Source organism: Hemitrygon akajei, chromosome 18, assembly GCF_048418815.1.
Source record: "Hemitrygon akajei chromosome 18, sHemAka1.3, whole genome shotgun sequence".
Lineage (NCBI taxonomy): Eukaryota > Metazoa > Chordata > Chondrichthyes > Myliobatiformes > Dasyatidae > Hemitrygon > Hemitrygon akajei.
This window is the reverse complement of record NC_133141.1, coordinates 10,440,408-10,466,804: the sequence shown is the minus strand read 5'-3', so window position 1 is coordinate 10,466,804 and position 26,397 is coordinate 10,440,408. Positions and strand designations below refer to the sequence as shown.

The 26,397-nt window shown below is 41.9% G+C and overlaps 1 protein-coding gene across 3 annotated transcripts in view; it reads right to left on the bottom strand.

The window, feature by feature from the left end:
* map3k3 (mitogen-activated protein kinase kinase kinase 3) overlaps positions 1-26,397 on the bottom strand; it is a 163,002-nt gene extending 136,605 nt beyond the window's left edge. For all 3 annotated transcript variants that reach the window (XR_012102002.1, XM_073070762.1, XM_073070763.1), the window contains exons 1-2: positions 26,072-26,397; positions 333-407 (exon numbers count right to left, since the gene is read on the bottom strand). Coding sequence is in view for 2 of the 3 variants with exons in the window: in XM_073070762.1 (XP_072926863.1) it covers positions 333-336 (4 nt within the window). In the remaining variant the exon portion in view is untranslated. The remainder of the gene's footprint in view (positions 1-332; positions 408-26,071) is intronic.

Below are 26,397 nucleotides of genomic sequence, written 5' to 3'. Positions count from 1 at the left end.
ACTAAGTAGCAAAGAGAATCTTAGTGGAATCGATGGCAATGTGAGAGAGAACAAGTTGCAGAACTTACAGGAAGAGCAGTTACATATATACTGGACAAATGGAGAATTGTGCAATCAGATCCATTAAGTTTTCAATTAAGGAATAGGATGGGAAGCAGGAATGGGAGAACCTTGTTTTGAAAAAACAAATTGCTTGGAGATTGCATCTCAAGCGCAATGTAATTTGTTGGAAGCTTTCTCACAGACTAAACTAGTCTCCTACAATATGAAATACACATTTACTTATACCCCATCAAGAAGTTAGAATTGTATGAGGAAGAGAAGCCACTTACCCATGTTTGAAGCAGGCAGGTAATGTTGTAAATTCAATTCACGTCTGTGTAGAACTTCTGCTCTTCAACAGGCATCTATAAAAGCATACAATTAAGTCAGTAAACAAACAATCTTACATTTAAAAAAATACTAACAGCAGGTTGTGTTTCAGTTGATTCATGGGTAACTAAGCAGTACAATTAATTTATTTTAACTTGATCTTCATTTTTCCAATTGTTAAATTTATGTACTTCTAGTGACAAGAAAAATATTTACAAAAAAACGAGCCTGTTACTAAAGAGGCAGTGATGAGAATACTAGTGAGGAGCAAAGAGGTGGACACAGCCCATCCATCACAGATAAAACCCTCCCCACCATTGAGCACATTTGTAAGGAGCACTGTTGCAGAAAAGGAATCAGAATCAGGTTTATTATCACTGGCATGTGATGTGAAATTTGTTAACTTAGCAGCAGCAACAGTTCAATGCAATACATAGTCTAGCAGAGAGAGAAAAAATAATAATAAATAAAATAAAATGTAATAAATAAACAAGCAAATCAATTATATATACTCAATAGATTTTAAAAATGTGCAAAAACAAATACTGTATATTAAAAAAGTGAGGTAGGAGAATCCATCATCAAGGAACCCCCCCCCCCCCCCCCACCACCATCCAGGCCACAATCTTATCCCACTGCTGCCATCAGGAAGAAGGCACCTCAGGACCCACACCACAAGATTCAGGAACAGTTATTATCCCTCAACCATCAGACTCTTGAACCAGAGGAAATAACTTTACTCAGCTCAACACTGAACTGATTCCACAATCTATGGACTCTCTTTTAAGGACTCTACAACCCCTGTTCTCTATACTTATTGCTTATTTTCTTCATTTTTTTGTATTCGCACTGTTTGTTGTCTTTTGCACGTTGGTTGTTTGTCCATCTTTGTCGTATGTCTTTCATTGATTCTATTGTGTTTCTTTCTAGTTACTGTGAATACCCACAAGAAAATGAATCTTGGGGTTCTATATGGTGACATACAGATTCTTTGAACTTTGAACTAGAGGTCCTAAAGGCAGACAAGTCTGCTGGTCCCAATGGAAAAAAGGGTACTGAAAGAAATGGTACAAGTTATGGCATTTGTGATAAACTATCAAAATTCTCTGGACTATGAGCTGATCCCGGCAGATTGGAAGACAGCGAATGCCATGCCATGCTTAAAAAGGATGTATGCAAAAGGTGGGCTAACATAGACGAGTTAGCTTAATGTTTGCTGTCAGGAAAATGCTTGGGGCTATGATTAAGTAAGAATTAGCGAATCATCTGGATAGAAGTGGATTGATCAGGCAGACACAGACCTGAAGCACAGGTACTGTTCGGCAAACATATTGGAGTTCTTTTGATGATATTATAAATACAGTGGACAGAGGAGAAAAGGTGGATGTTGTATACTTGGATTTCCAGAAGGCATTCGATAACATGTGCATAAAGGAGTTATCCATAATCTAAGGATGCATGGAGCTGGGTGAAATGTATCAGCATGGATAGAGGATTGATTAATCAATAGCGAGCAGAGTTGGTATAAATAGGCGTTTCTCTGGTTGGCAGTCAGTGATGAATGGAGTGCCATAGGGGTCTGTGTTGGGCCCTCAACTGTTCACAATATTGATCAACAATTTGGAAGAGGGGACCGAGTATATCATATCCAAGTTTGCTGATGACACTAAATTGAGCAAGAAAAACAAATTGTGTAGAGGATGAGGAAAGTCTATTTATATAGCGAAAGATTGCAGCGTGCTGGTGTGTGGAGGGACTTGGGACTTGAATCGCAACAGGTTATCAAAATGGCAAACGGAATGTTGGTCTTCACCGCTGGAGGAATTGAATTTAAAAGCAGGGGGAAATATGCTGCAATTGTACAGGGTACTGGTGAGGCCACACCTGGAGTTCTGCATGCAGTTCTGGTCTCCTTCCTTGAAGAAAGACATACCGCATCTGACACCGGTGCAGAGAAGGTTCACCAGGTTAATTCTAGAGATGAGGGACTTAACCTAAGGAGAGATTGAGTCTGGAACTACTATACTCGCTGGAATTTAGAAGAATGAATGAGAGGGCATCTTATAGAGAAAGGAGGGAGATCTTATAAAGAAAGGAGGGAGGCAGCAGAAAGGAAATTATAGACCAGTTAGCCTGACCTCAGTGGTTGGGAAGATGTTGGAGTCAATTGTTAAGGATGAGGTGATGGAGTACTTTGTGACACAGAACAAGATAGGACAAACTCAGCATGGTTTCCTTAAGGGAAAATCTTTCCTGACGAACCTGTTGGAATTCTTTGAGGAGATTACAAGTAGGATAGATAAAGGGGACGTGGTGGGAGTTGTATATTTGGACTTTCAAAAGCCCTTTGACAAGGTGCCACACGAGGCTGCTTACCAAGTTAAGAGCCCATGGTATTACAGGAAAGTTACGAACATGGGTAGAGCATTGCCTCCTACCAATCAGCCAGTGAGTGGGAATAAAAGGATTCTTTTCTGGTTAGCTGCTGGTGACTAGCGGTGTTCTGCAGGGTTCAGTGTTGGGACCGCTTCTTTTTATGCTGTATCTAAATGATTTAGATGATGGAATAGATGGCTTTGTTGCCAAGTTTGCAGATGATGTGAAGATTGGTGAGGGACAGGTAGTGTTGAGAAAACTGGTAGGATGCAGAAAGACAGACAGATTCAGAGAAAGTGACAAATGAAATACAATGTTGGAAAATGCATAGTCATGCACTCTGGTAGTAGAAATAAATGTGCAGACTATTTTTTTTTTAAAACAGGGAGAAGATCCAAAAAAAAAAACTGAGATGCAAAGGGACTTGGGAGTCCTTGTGCAGAACACCCTAAAGGTTAACTTGCAGGTTGAGTTGGTGGCGAGGAAGGCAAATGCAATGTTAGCATTCTTTTCAAGAGATCTAGAAAACAAGAGCAGGGATATGATGCTGAGGTTTTATAAGGCACTGGTGAGGCCTCACCTCGAGTATCATGAACAGTTTTGGGCTCCTTATCTAAGAAAAGCTGCGCTGGCATTGGAGAGGGTTCAGAAGGATGATTCTGGGAATGAAAGGGTTATCATACGAAGAACAGTTGATGGCTCTGGGTCTGTACTCGCTGGAATTTAGAAGGACGAAGGGTGATCTCATTGAAAGCTTTCGAATGTTGAAAGGCCTAGACAGTAGATGTGGAAAAGTTGTTTCCCATGATGGAGTTGTCTAGGACAAGAGGGCACAGCCTCAGGATAGAGGGGCATTCATTTAAAACAGAGATGTGGATAAATTTCTTTAGCCAGAGGGTGGTGAATTCATTCTTCCAAACTCCAATGAACATTGTGCTAATTAATCCCATCTCCCCTCATGTGTCAGTCTATTATTCACAGTAGAAACCCTAACTCTAACCCTAATGCGTGGAATCCTGTGCAGTTCTGGCCTTCTTTTGAAGAAGGATATTCTGGATAAGTAGGGAGTGCAACAAAGGTTTATTAGTCTAGTTGGGGCTCATCAGCCATGGTTGACAGCTCATCTGGGAGAAGGAAAACTCTGATCTCAAACCTCCACTGCCTTGCAGCTATACCCACTCATGGGGAAAGTTTCAGGAGTAAAACCCGAGAATAAATCCAGAGCTGAGGTCTCTAAGGCAGTCCTACATTGAGTTCAGATTCACCAGCTGTGTGAAGGGGGGAGCCTGCTACATGGGCAACAGCTTGCTCTCCAGATCATACTGTCCTGGCTTGCACATCATGAAGAGATCTGGGATGTAATATCCATGGTTAACCCCAACCAATTACTTTTACACACAGAACTGTACTTTGTGTTCTGTCTACGTTCAATTGACAGAGTATCAATTATATACATCCCTCAATGTGATTACCCTTATGCTCCAGAATTCAAACTGTATGGCCTCATTTATCGATCTGTCTCATATCCCTCATTCTTGTAACTGTTTTCTTAAATAATGTTGGTATAACTCCTCTCATTTTAAACTCATCTATATCTGCTTAAGGCACTATAATCAGGAGTATTCATCCCACATGCCATTCTTGCCCAGCTATAATCATTCTCGCATATAGATCTGTGCCATATATTCTTCATTTTTATTTCCTGATTCCTTGGATTAAAAAATGCACTATAAATAATTAAGCCCTGCCAGAAAATAGTGTTTCCTCTCCCATTTCTAGTTTCCTCTAAATGTTACCTTCCACATCTAGATTTTCTTCATCCTTCTGGCAGGCTAGTTTAAAAGTTCCCCAAAAGCAAGAGGAAACCTCCACTGAAGGGTATTGGCCCCAGTCCTGGAGTAATACAACTTGCTCTGTTTGTACAGGCCTCAAATCCTTCTTCGCCTGCACCATCTCTTTACCCAAGAGCTCATCTGGAATATTTTCCATTTTTGAACTCATTGACATGTGCAATCTGTGGTACTGCTGCTCTTCAGATCCAACCTGCTAACTTCCACTCTTCAACTTCTTTGGAGGACAGTCTTATTTTGATCCAAATGAATTCTTTCTTGTGAATGTTGTCTGTATGATGCCATGTGCTTGTGATGCCGTACATATGTGTACTTGTGCATACAACAATAAACTTTACTCTTCTTTTCTACTTATCATTAGTACAGAGGGGAAGAAGCTATTCCTAAAACATTGACAAGAGAAAAATCTACAGATGCTGGAAATCCAAACAACACACAAAATGTTGGAGGAACTTAGCAGGCCAGGCAGCATCTATGGAAGAGAGTATAGTGGATGTTTCGGGCAAAGACCCTTCATTTTTTCCATAGACGCTGCCTGGCCTGCTGAGTTCCTCCAGCATTTCATGCACGCTTCCTAAAACATTGAGTGTTTTTACAGGCTCCTTTACATCCTCCCTGATGGCAGCAATGAGACGAGGACATGTCCTGGGTGATGGCTGTTTTTAATGATGCCTTTTTGGAGGCATCACCTTTTGAAGAAGTCTTCAATGCTGGGTAAGCTAGCATCCATGATGGAGCTGAATGAGTTTTGCAACCCTCTGTAGCTTTTTCCAAATCCGCTCAGTGGCCACACCATACCACATGGCAATGCAACCATTTACAACACTCTCCACAGTACACCTGCAGAAATTTGCTGGAGTTTTTGGTGACATACCAAATTTCCTCAAATTCCTAACAAAACAGCCATAGCAGTGTCTTCTTTGTAATTGCATCAATATGTTGTTTTGGTCACCTCTTCAAAAAATAAATCAGTCTTTTTGATTAATCTTTTCATTATAAATGCCTTTGGATCTCCTTTTATAGCCAGTTGTCAAATCAAATGATAAAATTCTTGCCAAGACATTTGAGATGTGAAATGCACAGGAGAAATGCAAGGTGTTGCTCTCTTTCACTCAGTTTTTAAACATTTTCTTCAGTACTGTTAGAGACTCACACAGCCTCCAATTCTGATAAATTGTTCATACTAAAAACATTAATACACTTTCTTTTCCAACATACTAGGTTTACATAAATGAACTGCACAATGATTCATCATGAATTTCGTGCAACATCAATTGATTTCAGCGAGCGACTTAGTTTAGATTCTGAGGGAACAGTATCCTTCAGCATTTATTGAAATGAATCCAATTTTTTCCATTCGAAATGGAAAAATCAGTGTTGGTTAATTATGCAGAGTTGCATTTAATAATGTAAATAACAGAACAAACTCACATGAAATTAATATAAATTACAAAATAAACAGTTGAAAAAGGAATAATGAGGTAGCGTTCATGGATCAGAAATCTGATGGCAGAGGAGAAGCTGTTCTAGAATTGCTGAGTGTGCTTTCTTCAAACTTCTTTATCATCTCCTTGATGGTAGTAGCAAGAAGAGGGCATATCCCGGATGGTGAGGGTTTTTAAAATGATAGGATGACGCCTTCTTGAGGACCTATCACTTGAAGATGTCTTCAATGGTGGGGAAGGTTGTGCCCGTGATGGAACTGGTTAGTCTATGACCCTCTGCAGATTGTCTGAGATGATGATGCACAGGAACTTAAAGCTGCTCGCCCTTTCCACCACCGATCCCTCAACGAGGAGTGGCGAATGTTCTCCAATTTCCCTTTCCTGAAGTCCACAATTGATTCCTTGATCTTGCTAGTGTTGAGTGAGAGCTTGTTGATATGACACCACTCAATCTCTCTCACTTCTGTAAGCCTCCTTATTGCTATCTGAAACTTCATCAACTGCAGTGTCATCTGCAAATTTATAGATTGCTTTTGAGCTGTGCTTAGCCATATAGTCATGAATGCAGAGAGAGTAGAACAGTAAGCTGAGCATGTATCCTTAAGGTAAGCCTATATTGATGACGTTAACAAGTAGAAGATGTCAGTATGGACCAATCCATACTGACTGTGGTCCCCTGATGAGGAAGTTAAGGATCAAGTTGCAGAGGGAGTTATAAAAGGCCCAAGTTTAGAAGCTTGATGATTAATATTGAGAGGACAATGGTATTGAATACCGAGTTGTAATCATTAAACAGCAGCTTGAAATTGCATTTGCCGTAGATTTACAGTAGCAATAGGCAAATTGCAGCACGTCCAAGGTTCTTGCTAAGGTAGGAGTTATTCTAGCCATAAAGCCAGAACCATAAACATAACTACATACATTTTGAAGTTGTTGTATGTACATATAGGCCAGGAATGATGGTGCTAGATATTGTGTCTGCACATACAAGGAGGAAGTGGCAAGACCAATTTATTTAAATTAAGAAAACACTTGGCCAGGGTAGACTACCTGAATACAAGTGCACATTTGCAGTGGGAAGCATTCAAAAGGGAAAATAACTTGGGGTCAACCTGTTTCTATAACAGTGAGAGTCAGGAAAAAAATGTATACTGTATGTATATAAAACTAAAAACCGGGTAGGCCTGACAAGGGAAGCACTTACAAAGAATCAAAGTAAATCCAAAAGGTGTTTTGTAGGTATACCAAGGACAAAATAACTAGAGAAAGAGTAAGAATAATCACGGACAACAGAAGCAATCTGCGCATGGAGCAGGAAGTATAGGTCAGGTTCTAAAGGCACATTCATTTAGAACTTGACCTATATTTCTGGCTCAATGCACATAAACTTCAATGATATTCATAAAGGAAATAGACTTTGTGAAAACTCAGTAAGAGGGGAAGATGAAATTTCTAGTGCAGGTCTCCATTAAAAATAAGGATCAATGCCTTAGTGAGCTTAAAAGGTGGATAAATCCACAGGGCAGCATGAGATTTATCCAAGGCTACTGTGGGAGGCAAGGGAAGAAGCTGAGGTGGGTGTGGTAGGCCAAATAGCCTGTTCCATGCTATATAACCTCAAGGATTGTAACTTGTGATAGTTACTCTTCCCTATATGACATGCACAAAAGATAATTAACTAATCCCTTCTCAATCTGTAGCAACCAATCTAGAATAGCCTATTCTGAGATGTCTATTTGAAGAAGCAATATGAGAGATAACCATGGCACCTAGCCTAGAATCCTGTAAAATTTACCAACTTGAAAATGTGGAAAGTCTGATCCCTTTCAAAAGGAGGCATTTTTATGTCGTCCAAAATAATTAAGGGCAACAAAATACAAAGTAAATTATCAAAAAACATGCATCTCACAATCCTGAAACTCATTTTCTTGCGGGCATACTCAATAAATTCAATAATCATAATAGAATCAATGAAAGACCTCACCAACTTCATAGTGTAAAAAAACAAACTAGCAAATACAAAAAGAAATAATAAATATCAAGAATATGAGATGATGAGATGAAGAACCCTTGAAAGTGAGTCCATAGGCTGTGGGAACATTTCAATGATGGGGCAAGTGAAGATGAGTGAAGTTATCCACTTTGGTTCAAGAGCCTGATGGTTGAAGGGTAATAACTGTTCCTGAACCTGTGTTGCAAGTCCTAAATCTTCTGTACCTTCTTCCTGATAGCAGCAGTAAGAAAGCGCATGGCCTAGATGGTAGGGGTCTTTGATGAAGGTTGCTGCTTTTCTGCACACCATGTAGACATGCTCAACAGTGGAGGGCTTTACCTGTGATGGACTGGGCTATATCCACTACTTTTTGTGGGATTTTCTATTCAAGGCATAGGTGTTTCCATACCATGCTGTGATGCAACCAATCAATACACTTTTCACCACACATCTATTGAAGTTTGTCAAAGTTTTAGATGTCATACTGAATCTTCGCAAACTTCTAAGAAAATAAAGGCCCATCCTCACCAAATGAAATAATGTCACTGCTGTGCTTTCTTTCTAAATGCACTTGCTTGTTGGACTCAAGACAGATACTCTGAAATGATAACACCGAGGAACTGAAAGTTGCTAAACCTCTCCACTTCTGATCTCCCAATGAGGACCTCTGGTTTCCTCCTCCTGAAGTCAATAGTCAGCTTATTGATCTTGTTGACATTGAGTGAGAGGTTGTTGTTGTGACACCACTCAGCTAGATTTTCAATCTCCCTCCTATATGCTGATTCATCACCACCTTTGATTTGGCCTACAACAGTGGTGTCATCAGCAAATTTGAATATGGCATTGGAGCTGTGCATAGCCTCACAGATGTAAGCGTAAAGCGACTAGAGCAGGGGATTAAGCACACAACCTTGTGGTGCACCTGTGCTGATGGTGATTGTGGAAATGTTGTTGCCAATCTGAACTGACTGAGGTCTGCAAATAAGAAAATTAAGGATCCAGTTGCACAACAAAGCACAGAGGCCAAGGTCTTGAAGCTTATTGATTAGTTTTGAGGCGATGATGGTATTGAATGTCGAGCTGTAGTTGATAAAGAGTATCCTAATGTATACATCTTCACTGTCCAGATGTTCAAGGGTTGAGTGAAGAGCCAATGAGATGGCATCTGCTGTGGACCTGTTGAGACAAATTGGAGTGGATCTAAGCTGCTCCTCAGGCAGGAGTTGTTATGTTTCATCACCAACCTCTCAAAACACTTCAACACTACCATAAGTGGAGGCCATTCAATTCCCCTATTTCTTCACCCTCTTTCATAGTGCAATCCAAAGTTAATTGCATGCTCTGTTTTCACCCGTAATCCAAGGAATTCAAATAAATGCTTTTACACTTTACAGTGAGGGTTTTGTAGTTGGGTCCTTATCTGATGTAGACACTCAATCTGTGGAAGAACTTACTGAACCTTAACCTACCCTCATTGTTTCTTCAATTCCACATCCCGGACATACTTCGATGCCAACATCGAGGTCCTAACTGAATTTAGTCATATAGTAATTTAAGTTCCTTACTTGGTAATCCAGCCTGTGGCTGAAAGAAATCTACTATTATACATATAAATCATCAAAAACTCTTGCACGTTGTCCAATTTATAAAGATGTACAATATCCAAGAGCCAAGTTTCTGACTGTAGGCTTTCATTATTTACGCTGGTACTAGTAATCTATTTCAACCTAAGGCAATCACTCCATTCAGCTAGGACAGGCCAGTTCAGCTTGCTGCACCATAAGGTTTACTTGTCTCTGCACAGAACTGAGGCAGTGGCCTGCAACAGTCAAGCTTCTGAATCGGCTGCTGTGATGCCTGGCTACGGACTCATTTTTGTGAACTTCAGTTCTGAATGCTGTATGCTTATTTTGATTGTTTGCACCATTAGTTTTTTTTCCTCTCTGCGCATTAGGTGTTCAACAGTCTTGGTTAAATGGATTATTTTGGTTTCTTGTTTTGTGGCTGCTTTAAGGAAATGAATCTCAAGGTTGTATGAATTATACATACTTTAATAATAAATGTACTTTGAATTTTGATACACTGTTCTATACAACATGGCACACAAAGCTACAGATAGAAGAATATGATTCATCATCAGGACCAAAAATACTTAAAATAAAACTGGATATATATTTGTACATACTTAACTCATGGAACAGCATTGAAAATTTATATAATCCCTCCTTTTAATTAGGACCTTGTATGTGCAGAGGAGTTCCCAAGGTTGTCAAGCTGAGGAGTGGTAGTGGGGACAAGCTCCCACTACTTAAAAGTGCTCCTCAGCATGCGCCTCAAATAGCCTCTGACAACCAAGTCCAACTCCTGGCCTTCTCGTGTGGCTTAGCCTCTAAGCCCGGTGGAACTGTTTCTACTGACAGGAGAAGGGGTGCAGGCGGGCCCTTGTGCCTTAAAGCCAGTGCTTCAGGTAAATGGAGCTCGTCAGCCTGGGAAGGCAGTCCATCTAAGAGAGGGAAAACTCTGATTTCAAACCTCCGCTGCCTTGCAGCCATACCCATTCACAGGGAAGGCTTCAGGAGTAAACCCAGAGGACAAATCCGGAGCTGAAGTCCCTAAGGCAGTCTGACGTTGCCTTCAACCTTGTTCTGGCAACTCCTGCGACGACATTGGTACCAAGCTGTATCGGCCCTTGCCCTTCCCTTGGACAACATCGGTGGCATGGAGAGGAGAGACTCGCTGCATGGGCAACTGCCCATGAACTATGTTACTATGAAAATGGACAAGGGAGAGCCAGTGGATGTAGTGTACCTGGACTTCTATAAAGCTTTTGATAAAGTCCCACATAAGAGATTAGTGGGCAAAATTAGGGCACATGGTATTGGGGGCAAAGTACTGACATGGATTGAAAATTGGCTGGCTGACAGGAAACAAAGAGTAGTGATTAACGGGTCCCTTTCGGAATGGCAGGCTGTGACCAGTGGGGTACCGCAAGGTTCGGTGCTGGGACCGCAGCTGTTTACAATATACATTAATGATTTAGATGAAGGAATTAAAAGTAACGTTAGCAAATTTGCTGATGACACAAAGCTGGGTGGCAGTGTGAAATGTCAGGAAGATGTTATGAGAATGCAGGGTGACTTGGACAGGTTGGGTGAGTGGGCAAATGTATGGCAGATGCAGTTTAATGTGGATAAATGTGAGGTTATCCACTTTGGTGGCAAGAACAGGAAGGCAGATAACTATCTAAATGGAGTCAAGTTAGGAAAAGGGGAAGTACAACAAGATCTAGGTGTTCTTGTACATCAGTCAATGAAAGCAAGCATGTAGGTACAGCAGGCAGTGAAGAAAACTAATGGCATGCTGGCTTTTATAACAAGAGGAATTGAGTATAGGAGTAAAGAGGTCCTTCTGCAGCTATACAGGGCCCAGGTGAGACCCCACCTGGAGTATTGTGTGCAGTTTTGGTCTCCAAATTTGAGGAAGGACATTCTTGCTATTGAGGGAGTGCAGCGTAGGTTGACATGGTTAATTCCCGGAATGGCGGGACTGTCATATGTTGAAAGATTGGAGTGACTGGGCTTGTATACACTGGAATTTAGAAGGATGAGAGGGGATCTGATTGAAACACAAAAGATTATTAAGGGATTGGACACACTGGAGGCAGGAAGCATGTTCCCGCTGATGGGTGAGTCCAGAACTAGAGGCCACAGTTTAAGAATAAGGGGTAGGCCATTTAGAACAGAGATGCGGAAAAACTTTTTCACCCAGAGAGTGGTGGATATGTGGAATGCTCTGCCCCAGAAGGCAGTGGAGGCCAAGTCTCTGGATGCATTCAAGAGAGAGTTAGATAGAGCTCTTATAGATAGTGAGGTCAAGGGATATGGGGAGAGGGCAGGAAGGGGGTACTGATTGTGTATGATCAGCCATGATCACAGTGAATGGCAGTGCTGGCTAGAAGGGCCAAATGGCCTACTCCTGCATCTACTGTCTATTGTCTGCCGGTCTTCCATAAAACCTTGCCCAGGCCTGCACCCTGGAAACCTTCCAGGCACAGATCCATGGTCTCACGACACTAATGGATGTCACCATGTGCAGTGGAAGCTTTGTGCCTCCTCCAAGTCAAGCTACAAATGTCTGTCACTGTGACATGTACAGATGCACCATCATATCACCATTTTCAACTGCTGACTGTTTCAAGTTATCATCAGATTTCTCTCTCATCAAAAGTATACCCACCTTCCAATGACAATTCCAAAACACGATAATGAAAACTAGTGGTAAAACTCAACAGATGACCTTTAAGATCATTAAGGTTCCATGACCTTTCATCAGTTTACTATACATTCCCAAACCAAAAGTCGTGGATGAACCAGGAGGTACATCATCTGCTGAAGGATAGATCTGTGGTATTCAAGTCAGGCAACCCAGGTTTGTATCAGAAAACCAGGTATGATTTGCGGAGGGCAATTTCAAGGGCGAAGAGGCTATTTCGAATGAGGTTGGAGGTGGCATCGGATGTGCAACAACTCTGGCAGGGTTAACAAGACATTACTTCCTGCAAAGCAAAACCCAATAGCATGAATGGCAGCGATGCTTCACTATCAGATGAACTCAATGCCTTCTATGCCCACTTTGAAAGGGAGAATATAACTACAGCTGTGAAGATCCCTGCTGCACCTGATGACCCTGTGATCTCCGTCTCAGAGACTGTTGTTAGGCTGACTTTAAAGAAGGTGAAACTTCTGCAAGGCGGAAGGTCCTGATGGAGTACCGGGTAAGGCTCTGAAAACTTGTGCCAACCAACTAGCGGGAGTATTCAAAGACATTTTCAACCTCTCACTGCTACGGGCAGAAGTTCCCACTTGCTTCAAAAAGGAACCAATTATACCAGTGCCTAAGAAGAATAATGTGTGCTGCCTTAATGACTATTGCCCAGTAGCACTCACATTGAGAGTGATGAAATGCTTTGAGAGGTTGGTCATGACTAGACTGAACTCCTGCCTCAGCAAGGACCTGGACCCATTGCAATTTGCCTACCGCCACAATAGGTCAACGGCAGATGCAATCTCAATGGCTCTCTACACGGCTTTAGACCACCTGGATAACACAAACACCTACGTCAGGAGCTGTTCATCGACTATAGCTCAGCATTTAATACCATCATTCCTACAATCCTGATTGAGAAGTTGCAGAACCTGGGCTTCTGTATCTCCTTCTGCAATTGGATCCTCGACTTCCCAACTGAAAGACCACAGTCTGTGCGGATTGGTGATAATATCTCCTCCTCATTGACAATCAACACTGGTGCACCTCGGGTGTGTGCTTAGCCCACTGCTCTACTCTCGCTATTGTTACGAAGGATGAACAGCTCTGATGGGCAGAAGGGTGCAGAGTTGCCCAAGTCCCCCCCCCCCCCCCCCCCGGGAGAATCACAAACTGTTACTGTTACCACGCTGCTAATGAGAGAGAAAGAGAGACAAAGGGAAAACATACTGGGACTGGAACATCTGCTTCAGATAAGGGAGAGATAACACCGGGAGAGAGAGACTTGTTGACCCACCATATTATGACTCCTGTAAGACTTATGGCTCCGGAGAGGGCTGTTTACTTGGTACCATTCTGTTCATTAAAATTCCTCAGTGGACAGCCGGAGTGGGCTGGTTTGATGGACTAAGCCATTCAAAACTGATTGACACCTCAGTGAGTGGGGATAAAAGTGAGGTCTGGGGAGACACCCCTCAGACACACCAGGAGACACACTAGTGAGCACTGCTTGAGTGTTGGAACCCACGTAAAGGTGTGGGGCATCGGGGACAGAACAAAGGATCAGTCAGTTTAACTCACAGTGTTATAGCAGGGCCGGTGGGGGCTTGTGTGTGTGTCCGCCCTTGCCTGGGTGACGAGTCCACCACAGAAGAACGGTCTAGCTGAAGGATAGAGGGGTCACACCTGAATGGCCACAACAACACATCAACGGATCAAGAACGTAAAGGAAGGTTTGCCTGGCTGTAGCTGTTACTGTTCGCTCGCTCGCTCTCTCTCTCTCTCCCCAACAATTACAACAAAACCACCAACAACTAACTCAGCACGTATGAACTGAACTGAACTTTATATTCACATATGACAATTCATTATCTCCTAGACATCGATAGAGCTTGTTTATTATTGATTATTATTATACCCACACTTTTAGGTTTAGTATTGCTAACGTGTATTATCTATATATTTGCATTGTTGATACTGATTTGTATATTTTACTAATAAACACTGTTTGAAAATAGTACCACCAGACTCCAACAGATTCTATCTTTGCTGGTTAGACACCCAGTTACGGGGTACGTAACACTATACTCATGACAATGTGGCTAGGCATAGCTCAAATACCATCTATAAATTTGCTGATGATATAACCATTGTTGGTAGAATCTCAGATGGAGACGAGAAGGCATACAAAAGTGAGATACACCAACTAGTGGAGTGGTGTCACAGCAACAACCTTACACTCAACGTCAGTAAGACAAAAGAGCTGATTTGTGGACTTCAGAAATGGCAAGACAAAGGAACGCATACCAATCCTCAAAGAGGGATCAGAAGTGGAGAGAGTGAGCAGTTTCAAGTTCTTGGGTGTTAAGATCTCTGAGGGCCTAACTTCGTCCCAACATATCAATGCAGTTATAAAGGCAAGACAATGACTATACTTCATTAGGATTTTGAAGAAATTTGGTATGTCAACAAATACACTCAAAAACTTCTATAGATGTGCCGTGAAGAGCATTCTGACAGGCTACAACACTGTCTGCTATTGGGGCGGGGGGGGGGGGGGGCAGGGGTGACTAGTACACATGACTGAAAGAAGCTGCAGAGGGTTGTAAATCTAGTCAGCTCCATCTTGGGCACTAACTTACAAAGTACCCAGGACATCTTTAGGGAGCGGTGTCTCAGAAAGGCAGTGTCCATTATTAAGGACCTCCAGCACCCAGGACATGCCCTTTTCTCACTGTTACCATCAGGTAGGAGATACAGAAGCCTGAAGGCACACACTCAGTGATTCAGGAACAGCTTCTTCCCCTCTGCCAACCGATTCCTAAATGGACATTGAACCCGTGAACCCTATCTCACTTTTTAAATATATATTATTTGTGTTTTTGCATGATTTTTAATCTATTCCATATATACTGTAATTGATTTACTTATTTTTATTATTTTTCTTCTTCGTTATGTATTGCATTGAACTGCTGCTGCTAAGTTAACAAATTTCACACCACATGACAGTGATAATAAACACGATTCTGATTCTGAAATGCTTACTGATTCTCTTTCCACAGATGCTACCTGACCTGCTAATGGACAAATCTTTTCTCACAAATACAATTAATCATCTCCAATTGCAGTAGATTCCAGTTAATTGGGACACATCATGACCAATACATATTGGCCCAATTAAATGGCTGCCCCAATTAGCTGAAGTTTCGTGGAAATAGTTAAAAAGGTACAAAAAAGACAAACTGAGTAACAAATTATGTATTTAAATTAAATGCAGAACAAATTAAAACTTGACTAATACTACTACAGTACTATAAAGCTGTATTTGCTCCTAATAGTTACTGACAGAGGAATTCATCTAGTGTACACAATGAACAAAATCAGCAGAGACACCCAGTACAGATAATGGACTGCCTTCATGCAAAGCTATGGATGATTGCATCCACCAAATCTTCATTTGCATTGTAACATTCAAGATAATTGTCGATATCTTCTAATTCCTCGTAGTTCCTAACTTGAAGTAGTGAAATTGTTTCATTTTCACTTCTAGCTGTTTCTTGCATCACCAAGTCTGAATGCTTGAAACTACAGTGAACAAAACAGTTCTGAATTGCCTTACATGAGGAAATCTGCAGATGCTGGAAATTCAAGCAACACGTACAAAATGCTGGTGGAACGCAGCAGGCCAGGCAGCATCTATAGGAAGAAGTACAGTTGACGTTTCAGGCTGAGACTCTTCATCAGAAGAGTGCTGAATTAACTTACTGCTTATTTCTTGTCAACTATCAGTGACACAAACGCATGCAACTGATGCTATTTAAAAATTTCCCTCCAAGCATGGTGTAGCATCTAACAACCACACAAATGTGCATGACTGACTCTAGTTAGAACCTGTTCAGCAAGTCTCCTGCTCCAATCAAGCAGCATAGTGTCCCAAATAAACAAAGTGAATCCCACCTATTTTCTCGATTCGTTTTTGTTCTTTAAGAGTTCTCCCAAATAAGCGGCTGCCCTGATTAACCGATGGACCAATTGACCAGAATCCATTGTATTTCTTATGCTTCCCTTCAGTTCTTGCAGACAATTCACTGCAAAATCATAATCCCCTAACGATAATACCTATTTTACTCAAGTATCATAAAAAGCAGACCAGTTTAAGTCTTACCTCAAAGGCTTTAGATTCCAGCCTCATTCTCCAAGGGCTCATCTCTCTCTCTCCCACTCCAGTTTAGCCACACCAGTACTTTTGCACCACAGATCCCCTCCCAAGCACCTTCCTCCCCCCCCCCCCCACCATTTCCCCCACCAACTGCTGGAATTGATAAGAGTGATAGTCATACAACATGGAAACAGGCCCTTTGGCTCAAGTCCACCTTGACATTTAAACTGACACAAACAACTATTAGACATTTCCTTCCAAATGTCTTGCTGCCTTGCCTCCTTATATTATTGTACATTCTGCAATAGCTCTACATGAAGAGACTAGTCTATATAGCTACCGACTAAACCAATAACAATCCTAGGTCACTGCTGAAATATGAAGAGCTGTTATATCCTGGTACTTTCAACACTACTTCCATTATTAAATCCCATCCTCATAGCTAATCTAGTATTTCCTGGCATTGTGTGCATTGGCTTTATTCATCTATATTAGCATAAAAAACAAAAATCCATTTACAATCTCACATTCTACACCAGCTCTAGAAAGGGCTGAAATAGCCTACAATAATTGCTTTCATTTACATTTAAAAAAACACACATAGGCCTTTCTAAGCATATATTATTGTAGAAACTGTGGCAGCTCAATGTGCCCGCAATAATACCTTAGATATCCATGCCATTCCAATAATTGTATTAATATATTCCTATAGTCTCTGGGTTTAGCTCTGCAAAATTAGTACAAGCATCATACCTGTATTTGTATGAACATCAATATTTTATGTGCCACTTTTTCCATATCTTCATACCAATATGTTCACATTAATTCTATGCATTAATGGTATAATTTGCACAGGTCCTGTACTTAAAAATTGATAATATAGTGTAACATCAGATGCAAATTATTTGTCTGCAAAAACATACAATAGGATTTGCTTACCAGTCCTATGCACAGCACTTTTACGAGAGTTCAATCCATTTGTATTTGAATAGCAAAATATTCCACAACAGGTCAGCATACATGAATCTGAATACCCTGAGATTTAGTGCAGTTGCTAGCTTGGTGAACTGATATTAGCATACTTCATAACTGTCTGCATCAACTCCATAAACCTGGAATTTCATTTTTCCATTGTCCAAAGATTTTGGTGCACATGCATTCAGAAATCTGGAGCTTTATACATGAATTAGTCAATCCCATCACTGAGTTCAGTGAATTTCTAGTAAAGACCCATGCCCCTGACAATATTATGGCTATGGTAAAAGACTGGGGTCCAAAACCTGTTGCATCTCCATTCAAGCTTTCCTGTACAGTTACAACACTAGCAACTTCTCAAAGCAGAGAATTTCCCAGGTTATGCTCTGTCCATTGAATGGAAAAATCCAATGCAGATAGGTACAATCTCATCAACTAGATCCCCAAAAGCAAGGTGTCAGGTTGATAGTAGTTACCGAGCAGAATATACTAACTACAACTCTGTTCAGTAACCACATGGATTCGAACCACATTAACAAGCAGGTAGCCAAAAATGGCAAACAGAATAGTGATATTAGAAGTGAACCAAGGCTGTACAGTATTTGACCAAGTTTTGCACTGAAGAGCCTGGTAAAATTGAAGTCAGTGGTGTTAATTCACTGGTTGGATACATAGCTAGCACAAAGCAAGGTGTTCTGCTTGTTGGAGCCCAACTCTCCTACATTGGAGCAACAAACTAATGATGAAGGAACTCTGTGGGTCAGACAGCATCTAGGGGCAGATGGACAATTGGCACCTCAGGCTGAGACCTTTCATCTGGACTTGGAAGATGGAGGAGAGCACGCAAGTACAGAGGGCCTCACAAAACTCCTTTTAAGTCTCTTGAAGGTGATTTCCTAAAGACCTACATAAATTCCAATATAACTCGGAGTCCTGCCATGTGCAGAAGTTCGCTGATGACACGGCCATAGTGGGGTGTGTCAGGAATGGACAGGAGGAGGAGTATAGGAAACTGATACAGGACTTTGTGATATGGTGCAACTCAAACTACCTGCGTCTCAATATCACCAAGACCAAGGAGATGGTGGTGGACTTTAGGAGATCTAGGCCTCATATGGAGCCAGTGATCATTAATGGAGAATGTGTGGAGCAGGTTAAGACCTACAAGTATCTGGGAGTACAGTTAGACGAGAAGCTAGACTGGACTGCCAACACAGATGCCTTGTGCAGGAAGGCACAGAGTCGACTGTACTTCCGTAGAAGGTTGACGTCATTCAATGTCTGTAGTGAGATGCTGAAGATGTTCTATAGGACAGTTGTGGAGAGCGCCCTCTTCTTTGTGGTGGCGTGTTGGGGAGGAAGCATTAAGAAGAGGGACGCCTCACGTCTTAATAAGCTGGTAAGGAAGGCGGGCTCTGTCGTGGGCAAAGTACTGGAGAGTTTAACATCGGTAGCTGAGCGAAGGGCGCTGAGTAGGTTACGGTCAATTATGGAAAACTCTGAACATCCTCTACATAGCACCATCCAGAGACAGAGAAGCAGTTTCAGCGACAGGTTACTATCGATGCAATGCTCCTCAGACAGGATGAAGAGGTCAATACTCCCCAATGCCATTAGGCTTTACAATTCAACCGCCAGGACTTAAGAACTTTTTAAAAGCTATTATTAATGCTTTTTGAGATAGTGATTTAGATGCATATCATATTTTTTACTGAGTTAAGTATTGTATGTAATTAGTTTTGCTACAACAAGTGTATGGGACATTGGAAAAAAAGTTGAATTTCCCCATGGGGATGAATAAAGTATCTATCTATCTAAACTGATTCTTAACAGAAATGAAAACAGAAAATGATGTAAACACAATGGTCTGTCAGCATTTGTGGAAAGAGAATACAAGTTAGTTTTATGGTGCATAGACAATGGGGAAGGGGTGGCCATGATAAAAGGGTTATATCTTACAGGTTAAGACCAAATGCTCCAGCATGGCTGCCAGGATCACACTATGTGAAAAATCAATAAAATAACAGCATAGTGGAAATCTAAAATAAAAGCAGAAAAAGAAGTACATTCTGATTCTAAAATACAGGTTCTCCCCAGGTCATGAATGCCCAACTTTTACATATCTTGTGTACATGTGTGCATTTGGGAGATCAGTTGGATACCTGGCTGTCTGTTGTGGAGCTGCAAACATTTTCTGTCATGTGGGAACTCTGTTCTCAGCAATATCATTGCATCTTGCAGAGAAATCTGAATGGTTGAGTTAAATGTCCTGGTTGCCAGGTGGCTGCATTCCCAAGTTGCAAACTGTTTGGGGTACAAACTGTCCTCAGAAACAGAATGCTGCTGCAATCAGGGGAGTTCCCATAAAAAGAGAAAATTACACAAATATTCAGCAGATCAGGCTGCATTAATGGGAAGAGAACCAGACTTTATATTAGTAGTCACCAACCTGTCGATTGTGATCGACCGGTTGATCTTTGAGACTTTCCCAGTAGATCCCGAGAAAAAAAATACACAAATACTGTTGTAATGTGAGCATTATAAAAATAAGTATTACTAATTAGGATAATGGTAATATAGCAATACTTCCATTACGGAAAGCTGTGTGTAAGGAGAGGTTGTTTCCGGGGTTACGGGGTTTCACTTCCGTTCGGGGTTGAAGGCCCAGCAATCGCTTTTCACAAAACATGCTGCTCAAAATAAGGTTGCCATTGAAGCATCATTTCGTGTAAGTCACCTTTTGGCTAAACACAAGAAGCCTTTTTACAGATGGCGATTTATTCAAGGAGGCAATGGCCATTACCACAAAGACTGTTTTTAATGACTTTATAAACAAAAACGACATCAAAACCGCAATAAATAATATACCGCTTGGCCCTGCAACAGTGACAAGAGGGTAGAGTCACTGTCAGAGGACGTGGATCGACAAGTGTTAAAGGACTTGTCACTCTGTGAATATTTTTCACTACAGTTTGATGTAGTGCAAACAGCTCAGCTTGTTGTATTTGTCAGAATGGCTTTCCAGGATTTTACAACAAAGGAGGACTTCCTCACTCTTTTGCAATTAAAGGAGAGAACGAGAGGCGAGGATATTTACAATGAGTTTTAAAAAATGTCTGTGAACATGACATCCCCATTCATAAACTGGTGGCAATTACTACTGATGGGGCCCCAGCAATGCACAGTGTGCACGTTGGTTTTATAGCACTGTGCCATAATGACCCTGATTTTCCCGACTTCCTGGATATCACTGTGTGATTCATCAGCAGGCCTTGGCTGGGAAGGTCGTGGACTTTTCTCATGTGATGACACTGGTGGTCAAACTGATAAACTTGATTCGAGCAAAAGCACTTCAGCACCGCTTATTCGAGGCGTTATTGGATGAGCTCAATGCCGCTTATAGAGACATAATTCTTCATGCTGATGTTCGGTGGTTGAGTCGCGACAAAGTGCTGCAATGATTTGTTGACTTCCTGCCTGAGATAAAGACTTTTCTGTCGACAAGAAACGAGGAGCATGAGGAACTGTCAGATGATGCATGGCTACTGGATTTAGGGTTTCTGATAGACCTAACGGCTAAATTAAACACACTTAAAAATGAGCTCATGGGAAAAGACCGACACATACCCCAGTAAATGCGTTTAAGGCCAAGCTCGGAGTTTGGATTTCAAATTTTAAAAACGGGAGGCTGACACACTTTCCCAACTTTGAGAAAATGTTACAGGTCATCAAGGAAAAAATGCTTTTTGTCCTGAGCAGTACTGTGCTTACCTAGACAAACTGGCAATAGAGTTCAATCGACTTTTTGGGGAGTTAATTGTCATGAAAGATATTGCTGCATTTATTTCAAACCCATTTCTGCCGATCAATATAGAACAGATAGCAGCCAAATTTAGTAGGTAGATCTTGCCTTTCACTAAGGCCAAGGTAAGGGATCTTGGGCTTAAAAAGGTTGGTGACCACTACTCTATATTGAAAGTTGAAGACCCTTCATCACAGAGAGAAATATCTGGTTAAACTGCAGTGAAGGTGGGGGGGAAGGAATACAATAACTAGGTAAGCATCAAGTTGTAAACAAGATTATCTGGTTAGTGAGTGAAAGGGATGAGTTAGAGAGCGAGAATACAGACAAATGAATGCAAGATTTGCAAAATGCAGGGCAGGAAGAAATACCAGAGTCAGGCTGGACATGCCCTGCACTCCCAGAAAAAAGAGTGGGGGGGGGGGGGGGGGAGGAAATATACTGAGCCACTGATACCTGCCAAACAGAACTGACAGATAGATATTATCGTCAAACAATTGATTACTGATATTGTGGTCTAACAAACTGACTTTTATTTAGCAGAGGCCAGGTGTAGCGTTCAGACACTTCCTCAATACACTCCCACCCCCACCACCCTTTGGATCATGACCCCACCATCTAACATCAGGCCACGTTCACCCAGAAGCTCAGAGGGCTCGAGATATCTTTGATAGACAACGAGCTCAGTTCCTCAGATCTTCTTCCATAGCTTCCAATCTTATAATGCCCCAGTTCTGCACAGCCTGCTTCTATCTTCAGCCTAAAAATCCACAGCAAGTCTGCCCAGTCCAGACCTTTTGTTGCAGTCTGTTCTTGTTCCCACTGAATATATCACTTCCTACCTTGGTAGTATCTTTTTCACTATGGTGCATTCCACTAGTAACCAAGGAAATAGAAACTATCAATGAGACAGGGCATCAGAGGTGTCAAAAACTGTCTAAGTGGCTCCACTACTTTACCATGGGTGTACAATATCTTTGCACTGTCATCCCTCCACTTCCTCCTGGAGTAAAGACCCAAACAGCTCTCCTCCACCAACCCATTCTTCTGGCTGAATTTGTTCTCATATTGAACAACTTCTCTTTCAACTCCACTCATTTTCCCCAAATGAAATGTGCAGTTACAGCACTTGCATGAGCCCAAGCTACACATATACTCTTGTGGGATACATGAAAGAGTCTTTATTGCAGTACTACTTGGGTCTCCTCCTTCTGCATGAATGCTGCTTCCTGCACTCATGCAGAACTGGACAGAGCCATTACTTTGTTGCCAATTTCCACCTTGCTCTCACCCTCCTTTGGTCAATCTCTTTCTCTTTCTTCCTTTTCTGGATCTTTCCATCTCCATCTTAGGAGGCTACCTCTTTTCTATTCCATTCTCCCAGTTCCTTCATCGCTGTCGTATTTGCTCCAAGAGGAGATACTCCATACAGTGGACACTGAACTGCTCTCCTCCTTCCTAAACCATAGCTTGCAATCTACTATTGTTAACAAAGCCCTTGGCTTCATATCATCTACTTCCCATGGCCCTGCTCTCCTCTTCAGGACAGAACACACAGCTTAGTATGAAGCATTGCCAATAGCAAATCCGTGAAACATGCCCAGCAGGTAAGGTTACACAAAGGTTTAAAAAAAGGTGGACAACTGGCAGTAATGGCCAATTATGAAACAGGCAGAAAATGTTATCAGAAGTTATAGAATTTGTCACTGAATGCAGAAGACTGCAATGAGCCCACAGGGAAATTAGGTGCTGTTCCTTGAGTTTGCATTGAGCTCTTTGTAACAAGTCCGCAGAGAGATAGGTCAAAGTGGGAGTGGGAAGGGGGAAGGGGGATTAAAGTGGCAGACAAATAGAAATTTGGGTCACTTGTGGAATGAATGCATGCATTCTGCAAAATGAACACCCGATCTGTGTTTGGTTTCTCCAATGTAGGTCTCTCCATTTGAGATGAAACCACATAGTGAACATCAAATGCAGGATACTAGATTTGAAGAAGTGCATCTGAATCACTGCTTCACTGTTTGGGTTCCTAAATGGCAGGTAGAGGAGTTAAAAGAAAGGTGCTACATCTGCTGGATTAGAATGGAAAGGAAATCGGTGGGGGGTGGGGGGTGGGGAAGGGAGAAAAAAAAAAGAGAGCGTGAGGTATCTTTGAAAGAACAGCAATGGCCTACAGAGAGGAGGTGAAAGAGTTCAGGGCCCGGTGCCAAGCAAACAACCACTTCCTTAAGGTCAACAAGACAAAGGAGATGGTTATCAACCAAGAGAACTCACCCCCCCCCCCCTTTACATCTAACCTCATTCCATTACATATCACCTGTGCAATCTCGTTTAAGGTTACATTGGCAGTTATGTACATTCGGAAGCTAAGCTCCAAGTCCGTCAATTCATTTGCTGAAGCATGCTCTGTACATAGGAACAGTACATAGGGGCAGAATTACACCACTTGGCCCATCAAATCTACTTTGCCAGTTGATCATAGCTTACTTATTATCCCTCTCAATGTCATTCTCCTGCCTTCTCTCCGTAACCTTACTAATCAAGAACCTAACAACCTCTGCTTTAAACATGCCCAATGACTTTGCCTCCACAGCCATCTGTAGCAATTAATTTCACAGATTCACCACCCTTTGACTAAAGAAATTCCTCCGTATCTTTGTTCTTAAGGAATGTCCTTGTATTCCGAGGCTATCTCCTCTGGCCCTGGACTCCCCCACTATACAGAATATCCTCTCCACGCCTTTCAATATTCAATAGGTTTCAAAGAGATCCCCCCCCCCCACAATTCTTCTAAACTCCAGCAAGTACAGGCCCAGAGTCAAACATTCCTCATACATTAACTCTTTCATTCCCAGAAACATTCTCATAAACCTCCTCTGGACCCTCTCCAAAGTCAGCACATCCTTTCTGAGATTAGCCCCAAAACTGCTCACAGCCTCCAAGTCAAGTCTGATCAATGCCTTAGAAAGTATAGCATTACATCCTTGCTTTTATATTCTAGTCCTCTTGAAATGAATATTAACATTGCATTTGCCTTCCTTACCACTGACTCAATCTAAAAACTAACCTTTAGGGAATCTGGCACGAGAACTCCTAAGTCCCCTTACACATCTGATTACTGAGTTTTCTTCATTTAGAAAATAGCTTATGCCTTCATTCCTTCTACCAAAGTGCATGACCGTACATTTCCCTATCTTATATTCCATTTGCCACTTCTTCCCCATTCTCTTAATTCAAGTCCTTCTGCAGACTCCCTGCTTCCTCAACACTACCTGGCCCTCCACCTATCTTTGTATCATCCACAAATGAATTCCATCATCCAAATCATTCATGTATATCGTGAAAAGAAGATGTCACAACACCAACTCCTGTGAAACACTACTAGTCACTGGCAGCCAACCAGAAAAGCTCACTTTTATCACCAGCAATTGAAAATCTGCAGATGCTGGAAATCCGAGCAACACACACAAAATGCTGGAGGAACTCAGCAGGCCAGGCTGCATCTATGGAAAAAAGTACAATCAACATTTTGGGCCGAAACCTTTCAGCAGCACATCAACATTTCAAGCCCACTTTTATTCCCACTCTTTACCAACACCATATCTACCCTATCAAAACCCTTAAGAATTTTTGTATGTTGGGATGAAAACGCTTCTCATTCTTAACTCAAGAGTATGGGCCTAGTCTACATAAGATATCACACATCTACTATCCCAGGAATAAATCTGGCACATCTTTACTAGATTCCTTGTAGAGCACCTATATCCGTCCTTACGACTGGAGACTAGAGCAGTACATAATATGCAAGATAGTCTCACCACAGGTCCATAGAACTCATTAAAGACTTTTCCACCCATGTTCTCAAATCCACTTGCAATAAAGGTCAACATTCAATGTCATCTTAATCACTTCCTGAACATGCATGTTGACATTCAGAGACTCCAGGTCCCTCTGAACACCAATATATATCAACCTGATAAAATACACCACCTCTTGACCAAAGTGGATAACTGTGCACTTTTCCACATTACATCCCATCTGCCATGTCCTTATCCCATCTCTGAGCCTGTTCTTTTCCCTTGGAATGGCCTCCTCACAGCCCATTGTGCCACTGACCTTGGGAATCATTGACGTTATTCAATATAATACTTACCTTAATCTAGGTCATTAATTGTGGACAGCTCGGACCCAAGAACCAATCATTGTGGTACCTCACTGCCTTCCATACAAAACTGATTTTGTTTAATCATCTCCTGCATTATCATATCCAAGGCGTTTAAGAATCCAAATACAGCACATCCACTAATACTTTCCTATTTATTCTGTTCACTACAACCTCAAAAAAACTAATAAATTCATTAGACGTGTTTTTCTTTAATAAATTAACATTGTCTCTGTCCAGCCCTAGCACTGTTACGTGTTCTGTTACCACTTCCTTAATAATAAATGTTTATCACTGGGAACCATTCCAGATTCATCTTTAACTTTTTTTGACACCATCTCCCAAATCAAAACCTGCAAGGGGATTGGGGGGGGGGGGGATGGTGAGTCAAGTCACGCTCCATGCACAGAAATACAAGGCCATTCTTACCACTCCTGGTTGAAAAATCATGCGACTCGTTCCCCAACACTTAAAGCAGACCGCAGGCTCCCACAATGATGCACAAAGAGCAATAAATGCTAGTGAAACCCAAATCCCATGAATGAATACTCGTATATCCCAATGATTCTACACTAGTTCAGTACACCAACGCCGGAGAATCATACTTTGGTGAACAACAGCTCAGCATGCCAGCACCAGTACATTCCGCTATACGGCGTACTGTCTCCAAATACCTGCACTGTTGTCTCCTGGTCCAAGCGCTTCGGGTTTCGCTCTATTCCGGCCCACTTCTGCTTGCCTGTATATCCCACCGAGGGCTGTGCTCTTCTTGCTCCAGGCTCCGGTTTATCCCGGGGCTCTGGGCCCCGCACCCCACACTTCCTGCAGAATCAGCCTTGACGCTGCGTGCCTCCCTTCGTCTCCATGGCGGCTTGAAAGTCAGAGGGGCCCCAGCCCCCAGAACTGTACCCACGTCCTGCAGACGGCTGCACAACGAACGATCATCCGTTCAATAGCAAATCCCAACAGTCCCCCCCAACCCCCTGCAACGCCAACCTGC